At 43.2% G+C, this 23,026-nt stretch overlaps 2 protein-coding genes across 3 annotated transcripts in view; one reads left to right on the forward strand and one right to left on the reverse strand.

Moving 5' to 3' along the window:
* Nucleotides 1–9,138, forward strand: part of ADAP1 (ArfGAP with dual PH domains 1) — a 76,302-nt gene extending 67,164 nt beyond the window's left edge. The window contains exons 7-11 of the mRNA XM_085300497.1: nt 76–159; nt 2,041–2,103; nt 3,918–3,989; nt 4,405–4,633; nt 5,288–9,138. Coding sequence (XP_085156623.1) covers nt 76–159; nt 2,041–2,103; nt 3,918–3,989; nt 4,405–4,633; nt 5,288–5,316 — 477 coding nt within the window. The 3' untranslated portion in view covers nt 5,317–9,138. The remainder of the gene's footprint in view (nt 1–75; nt 160–2,040; nt 2,104–3,917; nt 3,990–4,404; nt 4,634–5,287) is intronic.
* A 1,412-nt stretch (nt 9,139–10,550) lies between these two features.
* The window catches only part of GET4 (guided entry of tail-anchored proteins factor 4), a 13,117-nt gene continuing 641 nt past the window's right edge, over nt 10,551–23,026 (reverse strand). Inside the window, exons 2-9 of one of the 2 annotated variants that reach the window (XM_085301476.1) lie at nt 19,142–19,220; nt 18,662–18,743; nt 17,539–17,688; nt 15,706–15,799; nt 13,672–13,812; nt 13,509–13,584; nt 13,022–13,094; nt 10,551–11,970 (exon numbers count right to left, since the gene is read on the reverse strand). In XM_085301476.1, coding sequence (XP_085157602.1) covers nt 11,882–11,970; nt 13,022–13,094; nt 13,509–13,584; nt 13,672–13,812; nt 15,706–15,799; nt 17,539–17,688; nt 18,662–18,743; nt 19,142–19,220 — 784 coding nt within the window. In that variant the 3' untranslated portion in view covers nt 10,551–11,881. Of the gene's footprint in view, nt 11,971–13,021; nt 13,095–13,508; nt 13,585–13,671; nt 13,813–15,705; nt 15,845–17,538; nt 17,689–18,661; nt 18,744–19,141; nt 19,221–23,026 lie in introns of both variants that reach the window. The other variant, XM_085301469.1, reaches the window with a different exon arrangement.

The raw sequence follows: 23,026 nt of genomic DNA on the forward strand, positions 1-23,026 counted from the left end.
GAACGTGGCAGGATCGTGTCGTCGTGTTGTGTGCCGACCCGTGTTACTCACGCTGCTTTTCTTTCTCGTTGTTAGGAAATTGTGGATTGGTTCAATGCCATACGGGCAGCGCGTTTTCATTACTTACAAGTGGCATTCCCTGGAGCCAGCGATGTCGATGTGAGTTTTCCTGCATTCTTCTTCTTTTTTCCTCTACTCATTTTTTAGCATCTTGTTAACAAGCTGGAAAGCTTGGAGAAGGCTCCGTTTTTCAGTGTCTGCCTTATAATTCCTGCGCTGAAATCATTGCGGTGGGACGTAGAGCCCACGTGCAGCACCTGTTAACAACACGCAGCCTTGGAAACCCTCTGTGTCTGGGATTGTGCGCGCACACACGCACACACGTGCATACACACATGCTCAAACTCAAAATGTGAGTCATGCATGTGAGTAATTCCAGCGTTGTCACCCATACGGCGCCAGAAGCTGTGTCTCTGTAAACGGCAGTTGCTGTAGTATTACAAGTTGTGCCGCAGCAGCTTCACACGGCGCTGGGGAGCTGCTCACGCACCCCAGAGGGAGAGTGAGGGGAGGAGGAAGGAGAAAGGTCCCACAGCTGGTGTCCAGACCCCCACGTGAAGGACTTCGGACCATTTTATACAAGTAGTTAGGTGAAGTGGGCAAATACTAAAAAAAAGTAACGAGAGCCTCATCAGCCCACTGCAGCAGTGCAGTCCCTGGGCAGTGTGTTCTTTCCCTGATCATGTTTCCCCCCCTCCATATCTTCTAGTATTATTAAAATTGGTTGGTTCATCTGCACAGAATTGCCTAGAAAACTGAGAGGCCTAAAATAGTCCCTAGTTTGTCCAGCAGTTAATGAGGAGGTAGGTTGGTTCACCTACTTGTATTGATGGAGGATGAACTACTGATGTTTTTATTTATCTTCCCCTTCTCTTTGATTATTATATGGGGGAAACAGAGGAGGGTGACATTTAGCAAGGTTGAATGTATGACTTTGAAAAACTGAGCAGCCCCTCAGAGTGTCCGGGGACCCGTCTCTGGTGCTGAGCTGGGGCGCGTATCCCCCCGCCGCCGCTCCCGCACGGCCGATAAGCCACCAGGCCAGCCAGGGCGCCGAAAGCGTCCGTGTGGGATGCCGAGCCGCTCGCTGCCCGCCAGCCGGAGACGTGGATGCTCTGGCTGGTTACAAAGCAGCTCTGTGATTCTCTGGGCTGTTGTGTTTTGGGGCATTCTTTTCTGTTCGAGCACATATCTGCTTGATCAGAGCTTTCCGTTGGACAGAATTACAAGTTGCAGGAGTTTGATTTTGAAAGCTGAGCCATTAATAACTTGTTTAAATAAAAGGCAGGAGGCATGGGAGGGGGAGGCAGGGGAGTGTTTAATCAGCCCTGTCAGCTCCGCATGTTGGTGAGCTCCTTTTCAAGAGACTTTCAAAGGCATCTGCAAGGATCTCACAGCTTCTGGCTTGTCTTCACTGAGCAGCGTTAAAAATATCCCAGGCACTGGTGGTTATTGTCAGGAATATCTCCGGGAAGGGGGAGTTCACAGGCATCAGGTGTTAATAGTGTTAAAGGCAAAAGGCACATTAGGGCTGGTGTAAGGGGTCTGGTTTGGAGTCGCGTGAGACCAATCAGTGCCGGGACACGGCCGGGAGCAGGTCCTGAAAGCCTCTCAGGCGGGATCCTGCAGAAAGGTCTCTGTTTTTTCCCGGCCCCTACGTGAGGCAAGTCGCCCACCAGGCAATCACAGCTCAGTTCCCAAAGGATTCGGGGCGGATTTGTCACCAGAGCAGACAGTCGAAGCAGGACTTATCCTGGGGTCTCAAGGCTCTTCACTTAGCTGCCTAGCTGAGTGACAACAGCATTTAATGAGGGCAGTCGCATGGTCTGGGGCCCGTGTGGCAGCTGCAGCAGATTTGTTCCTCCCACCAGCTCCCTTCTGCCTGCCCATAGCCACCCGGTTTCCCAGTTTGCRCGTGTCGCCCTCCAGTTCTGTCCATCTAACGCTGCACATTTTTTTTTTCCTGTTTGGTTGCTCCAGCTGGTGCCAAAGCTGTCTAGAAACTACCTGAAGGAAGGGTACATGGAGAAGACGGGGCCAAAGGTAGGATACAGAACATTTCTGCGGTCCCTCTGAAGTGTGTCTCCCTGTACAGGCCTGAGAAGGATGCACTGCTGGGACCAATGCTGGAGGGCAGAGCCTCTCTGCAGGGTGAAGCCTTATGGCTCCAAACGTGTTCATACAGGAGTCTTTCAAGCCTGCCCCTTCCCCACTTGCACTCCCAACCCTACGGTCCAGGTCTGTTGCCTGTGCCAGTCTGGTCGTTGCGTTGCAGAGAGGGAAACTCTGATGTCTTATGCCCTGGGCTGTATGAGCGAGGACCTCTGCAAGGTGCAGAGCAGCTCCCAAGCCTTGCACAGGGTGTCACCGCCTGGGCGGGTGACAGCTCCGCTCTTTGGGCACGGTAACAAGAAGACAAGGGAAGCCTTCTGGGGCTGGCCTTTCGGGCAGGTCTGGGCCCTGGTGGCAGGGGCTGCAATTGCTGTCCCTCCTGGAGGCCGCCGTCCCTCCTGGAGGCCGTCGCCTGGTCACCTGCCCCTTCCCAGCCGGCGTCCAGAGGTGCCGAGCTGCAGCTGGGGCATGCAGCGTTTGAAAAGCGGTGATCATCTTCCCATCTGCACTCGAGGGCACTCTCACTCTCCTTGTATTAGCAGCAAAGTTTGCCAGATACGGGCTACTTTTTTTTTTCCTTTGCTGTAAGCACGCTGGCCTGAGCTTTATGTGAATGCCAGCTTAGTGTAATTCCTTATCTTGCCAACATCCGATGATACAAATAGAGATCGTGTTTATCATGGCAGCATCCGTGTACRGAGAGGGCAGGGTTGTAGCTCTCCATTGCGAAAGTGGTACCGCTCCTGTGCGTGGACAGAAGTGGTCCGTGGCCGCAGTAAACCAGCCGATGCTTTACATGATTTACATCTGCGAGGTTTGGGTTTCCTGGCAGCTGGTTCCCTCCCAGCTGCTCTGTGTTACCGTCTGTCTTCACATTCACAGAGCAGCTCTTAATACAGGCTCAGTCTGGGGATTTTCCTCTTTTTTTTCTTTTTGTTTTTTTTWAAACTGAAATCATCATTTAAGACTCGGGAAAATATTTCTAACCATGCCAGAGTTGGTTTCTAAATTGACCTTTAAATTCCTTCCTCATTTTAAAAGGGGAAAGAGGGAAGGGAGGGGGAAYGGTCATAGTTAGAAGAGGCTCGTTTTTTAAGTCCAGGCCAGGTGAAACTGTTTGCAATTACTTTTGTGTCCTGCTGAAGCCCATTTGATGAGCAGTCCTTTAAGCACCTGGGCAGGGCTGTCTTGCACTAGCGAGGCRTGTGCTCTCACAGCCAGGGAGGGCTGCAGAAAAACACGTGCCCTGCACCAAAGGGAGCAGAGCGCAGCCATCCGCCTGCTTGTTCCCGCAGTCTCCGGTCCCTGCGAGGTGGAGCCCCGCGTTTGCAAGTAGTGAACCGTGTCAGCCGTGGTCCGTGTTTTAGCCAGAGGATCGGGCTGACCTGCAGGCAGTGCTTGGGCAAGGCTGGTCACGGGGAAGCAACAGTAAGTAGGGATGAGGCACAAGCTGATATTTTGAGTTTGTAAGGAAACAAAGAAACGCTGAAGCATTCTGCAGGCAACCTACCCCGCTGCCTGAGGCACTGACAGCTACTGCGAGTCTGGTTTGTACAGCGATCCCAGACCCTGGTTGTGCTGGCTCGGGTGGGCGCAGAGAGAGCCTCTGATGAATCCCCCCCAGCCCATCTGGGTCCCCACATCGGCCCCAAACAACCCCAGCTCCCTGATACTCYGGCGCCGTGTCTAGCGGGAAAGGAGCTGCTTTGCTTTGGTGTGTAATTTGCCACCTTTTGACTCTTCAGCAAACAGAAGGATTCAAGAAACGATGGTTCACCATGGACGACCGGAGGCTAATGTACTTCAAAGATCCCCTGGTAAGGSAGAGGTGCCTGGGCTGTCGGCAGGAGATAACCTGCAGTCTGATCGAGGACTCAAGAGCCTCTGTTGGACTGGATCTGCCTGGTGTCAGTGTGTAGTAACCTAGCACAGTTATTTGCCAAAAGTGCTTTGGAAATGCCATGCACTGGTCACAGTTTTTTCTGTGGCTGGATTTTGAATCCCCTGAAGTTGGGATTGGAGGAGATCACACATCTCAGTGGGCCTGGTGGTGGGATCTATATGGAGCCAGAACTAGGCTCTCGGAGATCACTGGTGTTCGTGGTCTCCGGCCCCAAGAGAAGGTTTTGCTGCACCCGCTTCTGGCCGCAGTACAGATGCTGGCTTGCAGGGTGAGCTGGGTTTGAGCTTCCCTTTGCAAGTKCTCCTGCCTCACTACGTGTTGTCTTCTAGGATGCCTTCGCTAGAGGGGAAGTGTTCATTGGAAGCAAGGAGAACAGCTACAAGGTCCTGGAAGGGCTCCCGCCATCCACGCAGGGGAATCACTGGCAGCACGGGATAACCATTGTCACACCCGACAGGAAATTTCTCTTTGCCTGCGAGACAGAGGACGACCAGCTGGAATGGATTACAACCTTTCAGAAAGTCATAAGCAGGCCGATGCTGCCTCAGGAATATGCAGGTGTGTTTTCTCATTAGGCCTGGAGAACAAACTCATCCCCTTTATTTCTCAGAAAACAGGATGAATGGGAAGAGGGATCAGGAGTGGAACAAGTCTTGTTTCTCCTTTAAATTCAGACCAAATGGAGAAGCCCTTCACCTGCCTGGAGATAAGGCAAAGGCTGTTCAAACAGGCAGGGGGGTATATTTGGAAGAGGAGGATGGTATCTTGCTGCTTCTCTCTTAACATGAGGGGGTCCATGTGCAWGCACTGCCTGGGGTGATGTCCACAGTGCTGTAATAAGGATGATCAATCCGTCAGTTATGAAGAGCAGCAGAAAGCCAAGTACATAGAAAGGAAATGTACTGTCTCACTCCAGAAGGGACTTGCTAGTCCAGGATGGGCCTTCAGTATGGAAGTGGTATAGAGGAGGACCTCTCAGGCTTTAGTGCCTCTTYGCCCCATCAAAGGGCATCTGCTTTGCTCAGAGTTCATGATTTACCAGTCCATCCTGCCACAAGTTTATTGCTGAGCAGCATTTCGGCTGTGGCACTGGGGTATGAACGCTTTCGAGTTCAGCTGGGCCAAGGCTGCTTGTGTGGGTGTGTTGACTGTCTGCCAGGTGTTGTCTTGGTCCTTGTTTTAACTTTGTTTTCTTTATGGTCTTTGTTTCAGTGGAAGCCCACTTCAAGCATAAACCTTAGATGGGACTGGGCAGACCTGAGGAATGAGCTTCTGTTTACAACACATCATGGTTTTATTTGAAATGCTAAAAATAATTAATAATAATAATAATAACAATAATACTTCCCTTTCCCCTCATCATTGACTTGATCATGTTGGAAGCCACGAAGGACAGCCGCAAAATGTCAGAGAAGATGCTGGTCAATAACAAAAATCATTTCTCTGGCTGTGCTGTATTTCCAGCAGTGCCCAGGCTCCTCCAGAGGCTTCATTTCTACGTGCAGCCGTTTTGTGTATCCCACCGCAGTAGGTAATTCCCACAGAGACCACGCGTGTTGTCGGGTTAGGCGGCTATCAGCAACGTGGCACGAGACTGGCCCACGGGCCTGCGCTAGCCTTTAGTAACACAGCCGGTCTCAAGCGTGCGGCAAAACAGGTTTTAGACCACACTTCCCAGGATGATGAAGACTGTGTCAGTGGCCCATCTCAGGGCACAGGGCTTTCTCTGGAAACCTCCTTGGCTCGTGCAAAACCAAAAGGGTTTCCTGTGGAAATTGGTAACTTTGGGAAGAAAGAACATGCCTTTTTCTTCTATCCCATCTGAATACCCTTCTCGAAGCATTTCAACAGCTGGTTAGTTGGATGGTGAGTGGGGCTGAGTAACCTGCTTTTTCTCCTCTGCAATCTTTTGTTAATTTAGATCACAGATGGATATAATCTGGTTCAGGTTTTGGATCTGAACTTCCCAGAGCTCTGAGCCACCTGGGCTGGTGACAGGAGGAAGAGGCAGCATTGACCTGGACCTGGACCTCCTCGGATGCTCTGACCTCTAGGTTAGGCTGGTTCAGTCTGTGCGATAGCTGTTCTCAGGTGAGCTGACGTCCGTGGTTCAGACAGCCGCGGTTCGGCCAGACTCTCTGTGGCAATCCTAGCTCTCCACTACCATTTTCTCACGGGGTACTCTGGTTCCCTGAGATTGTGATATTCTATTGTGATATTCTATTGGGATACAGAGAATGCACTTAAAACCCCAAATGAGATAAAGATCATCCATAAACATAAAGAATTGCAGCTATTAACCAGAGGAGGAGTTTGTAGGTGACTGAGATGTGTCAGAAGGCAACATTACGTGTTCTGTTGGCCCACGTGGTTCAGACTCCTTAAAAAGCAAGGAGGAAGTGTAGCACCTTCGAGCAGCTTCAGAAAAGGATCTTGATAGGAAGTTTGCCTCCCTGTTATTCCTTGTGGACAGTATTTTCTGTGCAGTACCTCAGCCGCTTCTGTCTTTTTGTCCAAGTTGGTGGCAAAGTGGTATGTTTTGCAAAATGGGCAATTGGAAATGGTGTTGGTTTTGATGGGTGGCAGAGGATGACTTTCCAGAGGATGGGCATGGCTTGAATATGGGATTTCATGCGGGTCACTGGTTTGCCTGAACGCGCATTTGGGCCCAGTTCACCCTTTGAAGTGGCTCTCCTGTGTTGTTGATGCCTGTCTGTGGTGTTAACATGCTAGCTTTCTCATGGCATTTCTTTAGACATAGAAGAGCTGAACTGAGTGAGGTACTAGCTTACAAGCAACAGGCCTGTGAGTGGTCACAGCCAGGTGTCTTTCTTTACAGTTTACTGTAGGAGCACACAACTGCCAGGACTTGAAGAACGGTGCATGTGTACCACTTAGGACGTTCAGACAAAACCAGAGTAGTTTGGCTTATATGGTCTCATGATGTGTAAATGTTGCTAAATCCTCCAGATGTCATAGAGATAAATTATAAATAAATTACTTTAATGTGGGGTGAACGTCACACTTTGTAAGTGATGGTAATGTTATATATAGGCTAGTTTCAAACAGGATTTTCAAATAACAGAAATTTGTGTTGTTGGCCTCATTATCTGCTTACCAAAGTGCACATCCAAGAAGTGCCCATTACGAAGAGTGAAACGTCACCTCCGAGGAATCCCAGGCTTTGCGGATTCATCCAGCTGGCAAGCAGAGGGGGAGGCAGGCCTGTCTGGGTGAGCAGGACACTGTACGGTGCTTGTCYGCTATCCTCTGCTCCAAAAGGAAGGGGACGATTCAGCACTTAAGTCAGAAGTGAACCACAGGCATAAAAATGAACCTGTCAGCAGGTGCTTGACTACACGTGCCCAGGGCAGCCTGCAGTGGTCATGGAGAGTTGTGTGATAGCTGGGAGGATGGTGCAGTGCTCTGAGTGCAGCTGCACTGGGAGGAACTGTGCCCACGGGGGCTTGTTGTGAAATCAATGCGTCTTGCACAGCCAGTGTTGTCGGAGCCGGACCTGCGGGGCCTTGGAGCAGGTGCTTCTGCCCTTTCACCTCCATGTTGAGCTGGTGAGCCCCAAGTTGGTGCTGTGTTGCTGCCCTCAGTTGCTGGCCCCAGCACTGAAGTCTGGCATGATGCCCAGGTGACGCTTATGTGCTGCTGTGAGAGCAGTGGAGCTGCGCTTGGCTTCTTTCAGGTTCATCCCCCTGCAGAGCACCTACCATTGCATCGCACCAGGAGTTAGAGCCTGAGAAAGGTATCCTGGAGGCCAAGGAGAGAGAACCTTGCTGTGCCTGGAGAGCAAGAGGAAGATCTCGAAAGCCCAGGTGGGCAGAGTCGAGGTGAAGAGAAATGAAGGGAATAGTGCAATGAGAAGGGCTGGTTTGGCTTGCAATGCTGTGAGCACGCCTTCAGCCCCAGCATGCCTCCTCTCAAGTGCTGCATGGTCAGCATGAGTTTGCCTGGAGGGGCTGGGAGGCCAGTGGCCAGTGTCTGTGTGGAAAGGCTGTGCCAGGAGCTTCACTGAACCTGCTTTGGCAACTCTCCGGAGCCTGGCCGACGGAGGCGTACATCTGTACAGCATCRATGCTGCCCCGAATCACACCAAGGAAAAGACTCAGACACCCAAGGTGGGTTAAAGCAAAGTTTCCTACACCCTGTGCTTTCCTGATCCCAGGTAACAGGAAAAATGGGTGGTTGGCCCCAGATGGACAGCAGAGCTCTCCCTCTGCTGCTCAGTGACCTTGAGCAAACAGTGGTGGTGAAATCAAGAGACAGGCTCTTTGTTTGGGTCAGTGGGTGCTGGGGAGCCCTGGCTGCGTGGTCCCTGTAGCTTCATGGCAGAGCCGGGTCCCCATGCAGCTGTCTAGGGTGGTGTCTCCAAGCAAGAGACAGGAAAAGGCTTGAAGGCCAAGTGCTGCCAGCCACCAAAGGTCCTCATGCCAAATTACCTGTCATGATGTGGTCACTATCCCAGTGAAAGGGCAGAGTATTTTGTAGCCATTTTGCATTGGCACATTGGTTGAAAAGCTGGACTGGCTCAGTGGGATGAGGCAAAGCCCCAGCTTGGGTTATGGGATTTGCACTTTAGGTTCACTTATGCCAACAGGCCCTGTAAAACCACTTCCAAGACCCTCCAGTGGTCACATCTCCTTCAACCACCTCCTGCCCCTCTGGCTGATGGATATATTGCTTCTACAAAAAACGGTTGTTGCACTTTTTCAATAATTCTCTTAATTYTTTTCTTGTTAATTCTTTGCAAAAAGAAAAAGCTGCTTAAAGTGACATTTCAACAATGTTTTGACCGCTGTAATACCTGCAGTCAGAGGAAGTTGTGAATTGGGAAGTTCTTGGCTGTCAGTCCAAGAACTGTACAGAACATGCTGAATTTTTACCTGAAAAAAATTACTATGTCCAGTAAGTAACAACAGAACATTGAACTGTCCGATGCATTTTTTTAAGTTGGTGTTTGTAAATGAAAGCCATCACATCAGCTGTATATGTTATGTCACTGGTAAGAAAACTGTGGTACTAAATGTCATTCGATCAAATAAATTATTATATCAAATCAGTAGAAGTGTCATGTTCAGTTCGAGTAGCACTAAGAAAGGGTTTTAAAGAGAGAGAGAGAGAGAGAGAGAGGAAAAAAAGAGAAAAGAAAAAAAAAAAAGAAAGCAGAAGTAGATGGGGTTCAGGTAGGTGCTGGCATCTCCCTCACCCCTCTTTGCCAGGGGCTCCTTAGCAGCAGCACGCAGCAGGGATGTGGGAAACGGACACTAGGGGAAGCCTTCATAAAAAATATATTTTATCTAATTGTATATAAAGCTGTTTCAAATAAACATTTTTATTCACACACACACACACATTATATAATTAGATATCTAATTATGTTTCATATAAATATTTTATACACTTTGTGTGTGTGTATATATACATACGTGTGTATTATATATATAAACATATACAGGTGTATGTATACATATTAGTTATATATATAACTATTAGCTGTGTATATACACATACATAGTTTTTAATGTGTATGTGTTTGCATATATCTACATGTATGTTCTTACATGTGCGTGTGAATAATATTTATARTTTATTTTTAATAATTATATATATAATATATAGTAGATAATAGTTATATCCTATATGTATTACCTATTTTATATATAATATGTAATAGCTCTCATATTTTATATATAAAATATAAAGTAGCTATTATAAAGAAACCCTYTAAATAGATACAAAGCCATAGCTGTATACGTCCCCTGCCCCCAGCTGCTCTTTATTGGCTCACACTCAGGACTGCAGCTGGGGGCCACACATGGCCTCTTACACGCTCCTCCCATGCACAGATGCTGTTCACCTTCATCTCAAACCCAGCTGCTGAATAGCAGCAGAAGAGCAGAATAATGGTGGTAGCACCAGAAGCGATGCCCTCCCGCAAGGCGCGGGGCTGGGATCAAGCCAGCGCACGCATAGCTACAGCACAGCCACATCCTACAGCCTGGCAGAGCCGAGGGCAAACCCCAGCACTCACTTTTAGCGATGCACGCACACCGCGAGGGCCACTGCTGCTCCCAGACACTTTAACTGGCCTCCTGGACACTGGACAAGGCTGCTTTCTGCCTGCTCTGTATCAGATGCACCTTACACTGAGGACATCAAAATGGTAATTAGCTTAGTTATCATCAAATTTGGCCCAAACCTGCAGAAAAATAATGACCATGTGACTTAGTTCATATGTGACAGAGCAGGGAACAGGTTCTCTTCCCTGAACTTGCTGCAAATCAAGGAAACTTGGACCTGCATCACCTGCCAGACATTACAATACCTGTCTAAAAATAAACCTTTGGTGCACGAAGATAGAGCTGCAGTACTGAGATCCAAATGATCCACAGTCAAATATGGCAAGGACAAAACTTGCAACAAATACAAGATCTCTGCTCATAAAATTCTCAGAAAGCAGCAATGTCATTCATCCTGGTATAAAGTGTTTATTTGAGACTTCACAATTAACACAAAGTCTTCCTTTCAATGCCTTTTCTTTTTCATACAGTCAATACGTTTGTATTATTCCCTCCCTCCCCTATGCATGATTGCCGTTTATTAATCTAAGCCTTTTTATTTTCACCATGAAAAAATAAAGCATTTCCCCATTTCATCTTATCACTGTACCACTGACATCCGCTGTGCTGCATTAAAGAGGAGGAGATGTAGAATTGCTATGCCTRTCACTGGGGTTGAAGTTGTTATGCCATTATTTATTGATTTATTCTTTTTACAGGAAGTGTTAAATGAATCAATCACCCAAGAAAAATAAATATATCATGAAGAACATAAAGTTCTGCAGTATCCCTTTTCTTTACATAGAACTGCGGTTTAAACGTGTTACTTGTGGCAAATCATTTCATTCACTTATAAAATGCCTTTACATATGTTTATGAACTTACTTACTTACTTACTTACACTGAAAAAGAATCTGTTCCAAAGGAGCAGAGTCGCGAGCCAGAGGAGGTATTTTAGATGCCAGATTTTTTTTTTTTTTTTTTTTTTTTTTTATTACCTAAGCCACAGAGATCCACATGGAAGCCAATTACCTATGTCCCACTGATCAGCTTTTACTCAAAACCAATTCAATCATCTTGTGCTTTTCCAAAAATATCAGCTAAACGTGTGGGCTCAACCACGGCCAGATCTTAGACTGAAAAGCAGCATGAATAGCATGCAGGTTGACTCACTGCAGTGGAAGTGAGTTCTTGGTATCAGTATCTCAAATGTGCATCTCTGATATTATACTATATGGCTCATCTCGCAATACTTTTGGCACCAGCCTCACAAATAAACTATTCAGTTAATCATCCTGCCTTCCAAGATGTTCCTTGGAGATGGCAGGGGTCAAGGAGGCTTTCTTGTAACAAAGACGGTATTGGGTAGGGTGTGAGGTACAAGACCCATACTTACTTATGCTTTGCTGAATTACTGTGCAAAAGGGAGTACTGCATCAGAAACCACAGAAGACTATATTTTAATCAAAGTCACCAGCCGCTGTATCGGAAACCTGCTAACAATTGCTCCAATTGGTTCTTTTGGCTACTCTTTGTTGGTTTCTTTCTTTCTCTCTTTTTTTTTTTTTTTACATAAATAATATAGACCGAACATTATAAACATTTCAGCAACCATTTCTAAAAGACCAGAGGAGCCCTTTTAGGCGCCAAGAAACAACTGCAGGATTCAAATTCCAAAACTGTCTTTGGAGTCATCGAATCATCAGATTTACACGGCACCCGAGGACAAAAATATTCAGTCAAGTTCGATAGGACTGCTATCTTCCTGACCATCCTCTGTGTCATCGTCTTCTCCAGTTCCCATCAGACTGTTTAAAAGATTTCCTACATTAAATATAGGACAGTCAGATTTGCCAGTTTTACATTCTCATCTCATAATCTTTAACAACTACTTTCCTACCTGCCTGCTAGGGTGCACATTTCAATAAAGACTAATCAAAAAACTTTTGTTGCAGTAAAAGTGATTCCCACACCTGTTTCAACTAGGAATCTATTGATATGGGAAGCTGTATTCTGATACTGTTCCTTTTCTAAGAGTACACTGGAAGAAACACCCAAACATAGTTGCATCCTGAGGAGGAAAATAATAAGTGAAAAGACACCTCCGATCATGAAACTCACTCTCAAACAGTAACATTGCTGTGCATCACACTATAGAGAATTCACCTGAAACTCAAAAGCATTTATGCACCCGCTTGTTTTGCTCAATTTAAAGATGCCTGAATTTCTAAAAGCTGTTATTTGCATATGAAATCTGTGATGCTCATGTTTTTCATCAAAATTTGCAGGTAAAGTTTCAAGTCAGCTTACTAAAGGAAGAGCTTAGTTCTCAAGGAAAACATTAAGACTTTTTTACGAAAGTAATCCARTTCAATCTCTTCTTGTCTCATTTTATTCAAAAAGCCAAGAAACAAGGGCTGAATTTCTCTATGCCTTTTCCTTTCTTGTAAAAAGGCAGTATTAATTTCAAAGTTTCGAGAGCATTCATTTTGCATCAACACCAGTTAGATCTCTGCCAAAGTTCTGTATTTTACTTTAGGAAAAGCAGCCACTGAAATCAGAACAAATTTAATTTTAACACAAATAAGGTTTTGCTCTCCAGTTACAAGTTATACTGTAATGTCAAAATGAATTTTAAGAGTATTTTACATGCTTCTTCCTTGCTCAAAAAGTCTACTAGCTCTGTCTCTTTAATTTCATATGCAACCAATTCATCTTGTATTCTACAGTAGTGACTTTCTACAGGCCATGGAAAAAAAATACAGTATGCTTGTTAGAACAAATATAACCTGGTTTTGGCACATGTTTTATGTAAGCCAACATTTGGAAAGACTGGTGGTATCTTTAAACACTAGTCGACATACATAAAGCTTACCTAGTAATCCTCCATAGGACGATGTCTGCTTGGGTGGAACTCCAAAGAAAAGCTGTCCTATTCTATCTAGGTACTGAAATGACACAAGATAGAGAATGCTGTCAGCTACTTCATCAGGTGGAAATCCTCTCGACAGCAATCAAACCAAACCACACGAGCTGGGGCACTGACCTCTCTCTACAAGCTGTATTCAAAAACCCTACTTTTGAAACATGTCAAGGAAAATTAGAAAGTGCTGCATGTGCTATATTTATGAACTGCCATCCTGCTCCTAAAGGGTACTCTTCCACATACACAGTATAAAGTATCCATCAGTATCTAACTGCTTAGAAGAAACCCTAAAAGCCAGTACACTTTGGTGGCTGTGGCAGCCAGACTCTGTCAACTATAACCTGCCAGGTTTGCAAAGTTACAAAACAGGAGACAATCACCTTTTATTTAACTAATTCTGTACGTTATATTCTGTTCACAACTACTAGTAACTCACCTCATTATACATGGGATCTCTTTTCAGTGAAGGTTGATACTGTTCACACAATACTGTAAATACTGTTAGTTTTCCTCTGAAAGGAAACAACATAAAATGTAATCTCAGTAACAGATAAAAAGGTAACCAAGAACAAAGTAACAAAAAAAGGATCAAACTGTACCCATCAACTGCCAATAACAGAAACCAAATGAAGTTTAGTAGTGGTTGAACAAAGGGCGGACCCTTTTCTATTGACGGATGTTTCTGTGTATATGTCGTAAAAACAACTGATGCGCTGGTCTTATTTTTTAAGCAGAGAAATCTGTAAAGGGAAGCAGAACAGAGAAAGTTAAAATACAGAGAAGAAATTTTACAGGCAGAAAGAAAAAGGGAAACTAAATGTTCAACAGTCTCTACTTCATTTGTGCGTAGAAGCCTTCTCAGGCTCAAACTAAAGATGCACATCTTTGGCAACTGTTTGGAAATTAACTGAGGATATAAAAATCCCTATTTAACTAGCTTGTGGTATAAGCGGGTTGAGGAGGAATTGACATTAAATATTAAATATTAATAGCAAATTGTCTACAGGAAAGTCACTGAAAGAGGGCATCAATTAAAAGTGTGCAAAGACTGGCTACCACATGATTCAAATTAAATGAGACATTACCTTTACTGATCCACAGTTTACCACACTGAGATAAAAACCCAGTCAGAAGTTTCTCACCTTGCCCCATCCACTCCCAAATACATCTCCTTTCACTATGCATCTGTGTGTGTCTAATGACCCTGTCATTCTCTTATTGTCATCTCAAAATAACATGGCATCAGGAGCACTAATGGCTTTGATACACAAATCTAAAAGTCTCACAAAAAAACTATTCCTTGGCTTCTGGAGTGATTTGTCAGCAGTTAACAGACCAGTTTCCCACACTGGTCAAATCTTTGTTCAGATCCAGTTAATTTAACTCGGTAATCTTTGCAAGTCCACAGGCCTAACACAGACTTTATCTGGGACAAATGCTATCAGCAAATACTGGGAAGACTGCCACGAGCAATCTCATTTTTGGTCACAAGTTGGCCTCCAAAGCCAAACTCTCTTACATGCAGGGAACAGGGACTCTTTCACCTTACTGCTGAGCAAGGAATTAGAGTGCTTTTCATTAGATCATAAACTGTGATGTAAGAGGATTTAGCATGGTATTTGAGATACAGGCCAGTAAAGGATGTAGTAGCATTTCTGTATAAATACTAGAGAAAATAATCCCATACCCATAAGCTCTCACCAGAATTTCTGCCTCCTCCCCCCCCCCCAAAAAAAAAAAAAAAACAAAGCCCCACAGAATTGTTTAAGAGCRAGCCCCATCAGTCCTGCATACGCTGGTCACCTATAAAAGATTTTCTACCTCTCAAGAATAACTGCAGTCCAGATTAACCAACTATGGGAAACAGGACTAATGTGACAGCTCACTGCTGCCAAAAGACAGACAAGCTTGCTCTCACCTCTTCCCTCTCCCCCAACACTCTCTGATTCCCTGCTGCACAGCCCTGTCTCCACCTCCTCCTCAGACTCCTCCATAAGCTGCTTTCCCTGACTGAAGAAAGCCATCAATGATTAAATACAGTAAAATTGGCTCTGTTAACCTTAATTGTACCTGGGCTCTGCAAATGCACGTAATAACTTGCATTCCCACCTCCTACAAAATAAATGCTTAAAGCAAGTGAAAGCCAACAGCAAGTCTGTTAGAAAAAGCACTATCACACTGCTGTTCATACAGGGTAACTGAAGAGTAACTGACTCTTAAGACCACGGGGCTGACAGTAAGTACTAGGATAAATGCAAATACAAAGCCCACCTAACCCCAGTCTCGGTAAGGTCATCTAGGCAAATCCTAACCAGTTGCAAGTCAGTGTTAATAAAAACAAAAGAATGATGCTTTCAGGGTCACACAAATTATATTCACTCTTTAAGCAATTAAGATGATTTCACTTTTCAACTTTAATACTTTTTTTTAAATCTGACCAATTCAACACACTAGTTCTGAGACAGTCTGCTCTTGTTGCTATCACACAAATTTAGATTTGGGAACTTTGGCCAGTTTCACAATTTCTTTTGAAAATTATGGGCAGTTAACCTACAGTTATCTTGATTAAATTAGGTGGGCCTCAAATACATTGACATCCCAGTAAAACAGTCAAACAAAATTTTAACACCTACTGTAGGACCGCCTGTGCTACAAACATGTCCACCTCACTGCGATATCCTCTGGATGAAGAGTATTCTACTAGCATATTTGCACATCCTTCGCCATCTGTGGAGTGCAAGAAGTGATACCGAGATTCACTATAGTTTTGCTCTATAAAAGGAAAAAGAAAATGGCTTTTAAAAAATCAGTTCAACATACTTAAAAAACACATTTGCTAGGCTTGTACATTACAGCCAGAAAAAGAGCAAGAGCTAAACAGTATATGAAGAACATGACTAGCAGAAAGACAGAGTCCCTTTYCTTTTGCAAGTTACAAACAGCTTATAAAGGTACATAATAAATATATTATTCTAAATATATTTGAATCGCTACTATTAATAAACATTTCATTCAATGCCATCAAAGAACAAGGCTACCAGAACAAACAGCTGCCTTGCAACGGTCATATCATTTTGTTCAACAGCATCCTGGCATTTAAGGTGCTATCATGAGCACATAGGAGAGGAACCAAAAAGTTCCATATTTAAGCATGTGCACCAAGAAATCAAATAGCACCTTCAGCATCCTTCTTTCTAAGTGCAGAGAAGGTAAGTAATTCCTATTTTTAGCTTAGCCCACTCTTGCTATCAAAATTAAAATTACTTCCATATGCTGAATAGAAYGGCAATTATGTAGGAATAAAAGGCGTAAGAAATGCAAATGGTTTGTTAGAACTTAATTTGAGGCAAAGTGTCATGCAAACCCACAGTAATGACAAACCAAAACTGGAAAGCTCCTAATTTTTGGAATCTAGAAGCTTTTGTTTTAAAAATCTGAGYCACTTCTGATGAAGCTGTTGAAAACAAAACACTAAGCAAACATAAGCATTTTGTTCTTCAAAAGGAGAGTAAGCAGTCAGTCAGAAAATGTAGATTTTTACTTTCAAAATGCAACAGTTTCCTTATCTGAGTCAGGTCTCAGTTTCAAACTTTAATGATATGTACAAAATTTTCCCTTTTTGGCTGGTAGCAGCCACCAAAAGCTAAACTAAATCACATGAGAACAGTTATGGGATTGCATACGACACAGAAAGAAGCAATGAGTTGGACTGTTGACACTGGGTCAAGATTATAATACGAAACCCTGATCACCGCTTTACAGCTCTTGAAAAGCTTAAATGAACCTTGCACTATTATTAATTCATGAGAAACCTCAAAAGAGAGAGCATTTATTCAACTGTTCTCACTCACCTTTGCATGTTTTGAGCATTAACATATTAAAAGACCATCATCCACAATTAAAATAATTGAGCTCATTTTAGCCCATCTTACATCCCATTACAGCAGTGATAAAATCCCAAATAAATCAAATGCATCAGCATTCATTCTGAAATGTCTGAAGTAAGTCTGTTGGTCAATGTCTCATAAGTATCTAATTACAGACCCAAAGACTGTTTCAGATGCTAGGTGACATATTTCAGTCTAGGTGATGTATTTCTGTCTTTTGCAGGTTTAACCAGGATTTAAAAAGGAAACAAAATAAAAAATAGAACAGCTTACTCTCCAATAGTTTTCCTCCTAATGATATCTTACAAGCTACTTGAATGTCTAAAGGCTAGACCTTGCTTTTATAGAGAGGTTTTCAGCAGCTGCATTTGGGGTTTTGCACCAATACAGAGTTGGAGGTGTGTATTTTGTTTTGTTAGTAATGTAAAGCTGAAGTTATTACAAAATATCAGGTAACAGCAGAAGTAAGTCATTCATTTCTGTCTTAGCTTCCTTAAGATATTTTAAGAGAGTTACTTTGGAAATAATTTATTTTCAGCATTATCAAAAAAAAAAAAAAATCCAGTTAATTTTTCTTACCTTTCCACAAGGTAATTGCTAGTAACTGGTGTAGTTTTGGATGACCAAGTTTTCCTGATCCCCCACTAGACCATTTCAGTGCTCTGGATACAAAAGCCACTCTTTCAGGAGAATTTGGATCCATTAAACTAAACAATTTAGCCAAGTTTTCTGGAAGCAATAATAATCACAAATATTTAACATTAACAGCAATAGTATGACCTCCTGCCTGTAGCGCATCTTTAAGATAAGACGTTTAAGATACAGTGCTATAATATATTTAAGCTCCCTTATTAGGCTTCACAAGATATCTTAAAAAGCAGTGCCTATGAATATGAGCCACTTCTCATATTCCACGTCAATCTTGCATCTCTCAGTCAGCAGTACTCCACAGTCAAAAGCTGTCTTGTATTCAGCAAGGCAACAGCTCCCCATCTAATAGTTTGGGGCAGAATATCCCAGAGCATCACACAGTCAGAAGGAGGAGGAAAGATTTCAGGTTATGGGACTGCTTGGCATTCATAAGGAAGCCGTGAGGAATAGAAGCCCGTAGCTCGGGAAAGGACCATCACAACTCACTAGATGGGATGCAAAATATTAGAGACAATCTAAGTAAACAAAGTATGCCACTGTCCCAGCCTTCTGCTCCCAGTACATAGGTTGCTAACAACACTGGTTCACCCATGCTGCAGCAGTAATCTGGCCAGGCAGCTCTTAAGGAGGTCTTCCTGAACTGTTTTCTGAATCTGACAGTCTAACAGGTAAAATTTCTTTGTGAAGGGCTGATTCACAAATATTGCACACACCACTGCATTTCTGGGATGGGAAACTGCCAGCCACCAAAGCCCTGGAGATGCCACTGGCTGTGTGGACCACACGTTCACTCCTCTACTGAGGAAAAAACAATGCCTCAGAACAGCAATGTTTGGTCTAAACATGTCCCTGTGCTCAGAATACTGTTGGTTATCAGGAATCCATTATTCTCCAATAATTTTGCCCCCAGTTCTTTTCTATCATTATGTTAGTCACGTGGGAGACCACAGTACACACACAAATCAGGTTTCAAGACTTTACAACAACACAAGTATTTTGAAGTAAAAATGCATCTTAAATTCCAGCAAAGCAAGTGCAAAGGTCACCTCACCTAAAAGGTCATCTGTTACTTTTGCATCCGATTTCTCCAAAGACTCCAAAACCAGCATGGACAGATCAGCAGCACTATTTTGCTACAAAACAGATATATATTGGTAGTGATGAAGATATCATTAAATAAAAGTTTTGTTTCTCAAGCAGAATTTGGCCAGAAGCAAATTATACTTATCAGCAGTACACACAAGGCACAACATCACTAAGCCTCAATCCTCCCTTATAAAAAGTAATTGTAATTTGGTGGTATCAAAGGAGAAGCCTCCAGGAAAGCAAAAACAAATGTGACTATTGTTTGGACATACACAAACATTTCTGCATTATTTTCCAATCTAGCAAAATACTTCACGTGGAAAGATTCAACGGGTCTTACAGAGCAATCCCTCCAAACATATACCACTAAGAATTTACCATTCACCTCTTAAACGTTTTGAACAACAACTATCCCAAAACCACGCATACAGGAACAGTGACTTACCTGGTTATGACTGAAGAACAGCAATGCCCCTGAATACATTAGCTCTCTTGCTTCCGCATGTTTTCCTTGTGACATATACCTGAAATCAATAGCAAAGCCAGGTCAAGTCCTTGATAAAAATGACCACTATGCAGCAAGTTGTGCATGCTCAAAATCATTTGCATCTCAAGTGATTAAAGACTACTAAGATTTAAAATGAAGGCTATAAAGTATTTATTTTAAAATCAAGTTAGTTTCAATAATGACGTTCCTTGAACTGAAACCATTTGCAGGTTTCAGTTTTCTGCTTGTGACTAGATGGAATACAAGCTAATACATACAAATGAAATCTGAGAGCTTCAAATCCAATTTGCACAGAAACAAAGAAAGGTAAATTATTCCAACAGTTTGCCAGAACAGAAGATGTCAACGTATAAAACTACACCACTCAGACTGTCATATTAGAGTTTTTTTTTACTAAAACTAAATTAGTCATGGGGAAACAGCTTAACCTTACACCTTGGACAGCTCCTAAACACAGCAATGCTCACAGTTAGTCCAGTTAYGCCAACCAATCAAGATCTCTTAACAAGTTCTGCTGCATCACTTATAATTATATGTGTTTATAGCAATATACCAATATGTAACAACTCTCTCCAACGAAGGAACCACACTGGGGCCAGCTCTCTTACCACCGATGTCCTCTTTTTATTCTTTGAAGTCTCTGACCACTACATTTGCCTACCGGGTAAGAGGACAAAAGTCAACTATCAGCCCCTTACTGAACCAAAATAGCTCATCTCTGATGGTCTTTAGTAAGACAAGAGGAGCCAGCAAGATCTACAGCGCAACGCTTTACAGAGTCTAAGTGGTCACCAATTCATAAAAGAAACAGATATGGTCTTTCAAATGTAATGCTTCAAAATACAGGTGCTCCAGTACCTACCTTCGATGCTTAAGAGTTAACTAAGAAATGAAGGAGGAAAAACTTTGCTCCCAATAGTTATCTACAGAACAGGAGCCTCTTAGCACCATACTGTGACTGCAGCCTCCTGCACACCATCACTATCACTAACTAATAGGCTTGGATAGTCACATTTCTAGATTAGAAATACAGTATTTCCTATAAAAACATTTAAGAAGTGGGAGCAGATACAGTTTCCAATTTCCATTTCTCTTAACCTTGTCTCAAAAAGAGCATTTTCTGATCAGTTAATAATGACAGGCAATTTGCTCATCTCAAAATCCTACAACACCAATTCTACCACACTGCTTTAGCAATTTTCATTTCGTCCTCTACAACACCTTGTGCGGTCACGCGCCTGCTTCTCCCCCTCCTGTTACACCCGGTCAGAGCAGCACTGCTGCTCAGCATCTCTGCTCCTGCAGCAGTAAGACCCCTCGCTAGAGCAGATGTGAGGCACAGACGTCCTGACATGGTGACAGAGAGCTATTTCTCGGAGCAAAGTGGTCAAGGGATGGGACTGTGGGGGTAACAGGGGCCACGTAACTGGGGGGAAAACAAACAACTGGTGGATCCCAAAAGCCCTTTGTGCTGCACACAAAATTGCTGTCATGGGGCAATGTTCCCAGGGACAAGTCTTACCAGCAAAATCAGATCAGATAATGGCAAAGGAGGAGAGACACTCCTCTCAAAAATCCCGAAGTCTTTTATCCAAATTAGTAGTATTGTAATACTGGAGAGCATAGGGATTTTTTAAAATAAGTATCCTCAACAAGTTTGCAATCACCACAGTAAATGCTATGGGCATTAATCAGACAGACCAGCAGATCCCGCATTTTTACACTTGATCTTGTTTCTGGATTTGCTTCTAGGCTTTTGATTCTGAATCTCTTTGTGAATCTCACTTCTAAAATTCATTTCCAGTGGACTAAAAATGCTATTTGGTGACAGCTCCTAATCTGGCAACTATCACAGTGGATACTTAAAGATGCTACAAACAGTTTTATAATAAAAATAAAGATACATTTAAAAGTTTTCTTAAAAAAATACCTTTTAATAAAAAGGGATTTTTAATAGAAATAAATATTCACCACATCAATCTAACCAAAAACCAGAGAACAACTTGTTCATAACTATAATCCTGGCACAGATTATTAATACCAGAAAGACTGCCCACAAACATCAGGAAAACAGAAGCCAATTCAACTACAACAGCAGTGTTAAACTTGGATGTATGACTAAATAGCCAAATCATAAACAGAGAAGAGTTGAACACAGTCGGCACACACTCTAACAACACTTGGCTCAGGTATTTATATTAAGAGGAAAAACAGGACTCACTGCATGGGGTCAGTCAGGAACAGCAGTTTTCCTCCTTACATGGAAATCACAGGGAGGGATAAGAACTTTGCAGGAGGCAGGCTCATGCTAATCTTTCCTCCTCCTCCATTTCTCCTCCCTCCYCTTCTCCAGCTTGTAACACTTCTCAGTTTATGACTTTCGAAACTCTGAGTCAGGATTCCAAGTTTAACACATGCATCATGACAGAACAGGCTAATATTTTACAGGCCTGTTTTGTTTTACAGCAGTAAGCACTGGGTATCCCGATCAGAGTTCTGCAGCTGAGGTCATCTCAATCTATGAAATTTAATGTCTCTGGAAAATTGYTTACATTCAACTACACTTTAGAAGGGAGAGACAAGACTAACCAGGACTCCTTGGCCTCAGTCACTATCCAAACAAGTTTCACMATCTCATTATACCTTTTTGCCTAGAGAGAAATCATCTGCCTAGTTATGAATCTGTCATCTTTTCGTTTAACTGAGCATCTTCTTTTTCCCATGTTTAAAATAAAAAAGATAGGAACTCCTCTTCCATGTTAATTCAGTAAGGCTTAAGTAAAGTATACATATATGTAAGCTAATACATTTAGATATCATAAATGCATAAAAACACATATTTTTGTATATATAAGTTAATACATTTAGAACTTTGGATGAGAAGTGATCTGCTGAGTCAAATCACCTTCTGTGTTTGCAGCAATCACATCACATAATCCTCACTATAGAACAGGCCCTACTTGGTTTTAAATTTAGATTTACTCTCAAATACAAATTAAGTTTTAAGACTTGGATGGTGCCCTCACTAATCCCATCAGAAGGCTACCACAGAAAACCACTGCTTTAATTTGGCGGTGCTTAGTATATACAGGCTGCACAACATACACTGCTGGCAGAAGTAGAATATACACAGGTGACTGGCCCCAAACACCTGGCTCGATCTTCCAATTTGTTTTCTCTCACAAGTAGCCTTTTTCGGTAAGCAAAATTGAGACCAACAGTGCAGGGCCCTAGAAAAGATACCTCATTCTGCATCCCTGAAAGCAAGGGTCTGAACTTTGACGAAAGATATCCAAAACAAGTTGCAGAGAATGTGAAAAACCATTAAAAGCTTTTGTGAAAAATGTAAGAATAAGCTTCCGATGACCTAAGAAGCACTAGTAATATCCCTGAATAAGCACCCAGGCCTGCTCTATTTAGTCACTACCACATAGACAAGTATTTCACCAAGCAGAATTTATTCTAATAAAATCCTACGGAGCAGGTGGTGTTTGCAATTCTGAGAGCTGTCCAAACCTAAAAGTGATGCCAGAAGGTTGCTACCATGTCACAAAGCAGCTCTGTTTCTCTACTGAGCAATAAACAAGCCCAACGGGTAAAGCCGAAACAGCAGGTGCTTCCCAGAGAAGTTGGAATTAATTTAAAAGAGAGTCTCAAACGAGAAAATTTTAAGAATTCGCTCGATTAATGAAGGTCCCGGGAGTCAGGGACGTATTTAAAAGAAAAAAAAAAGAAAGAAAGAAAATAAAAACAACAGGGCTGAACCCACACGGAACCCGCCAGCCAGCCCCTCGCCCCTCTCAGAAGCCGCCCAGCGGCAGC

This window comes from Rhea americana, unplaced genomic scaffold (assembly GCF_003343005.1).
Source record: "Rhea americana isolate MKP2758 unplaced genomic scaffold, rheAme1 scaffold_10, whole genome shotgun sequence".
Taxonomy (NCBI): domain Eukaryota; kingdom Metazoa; phylum Chordata; class Aves; order Rheiformes; family Rheidae; genus Rhea; species Rhea americana.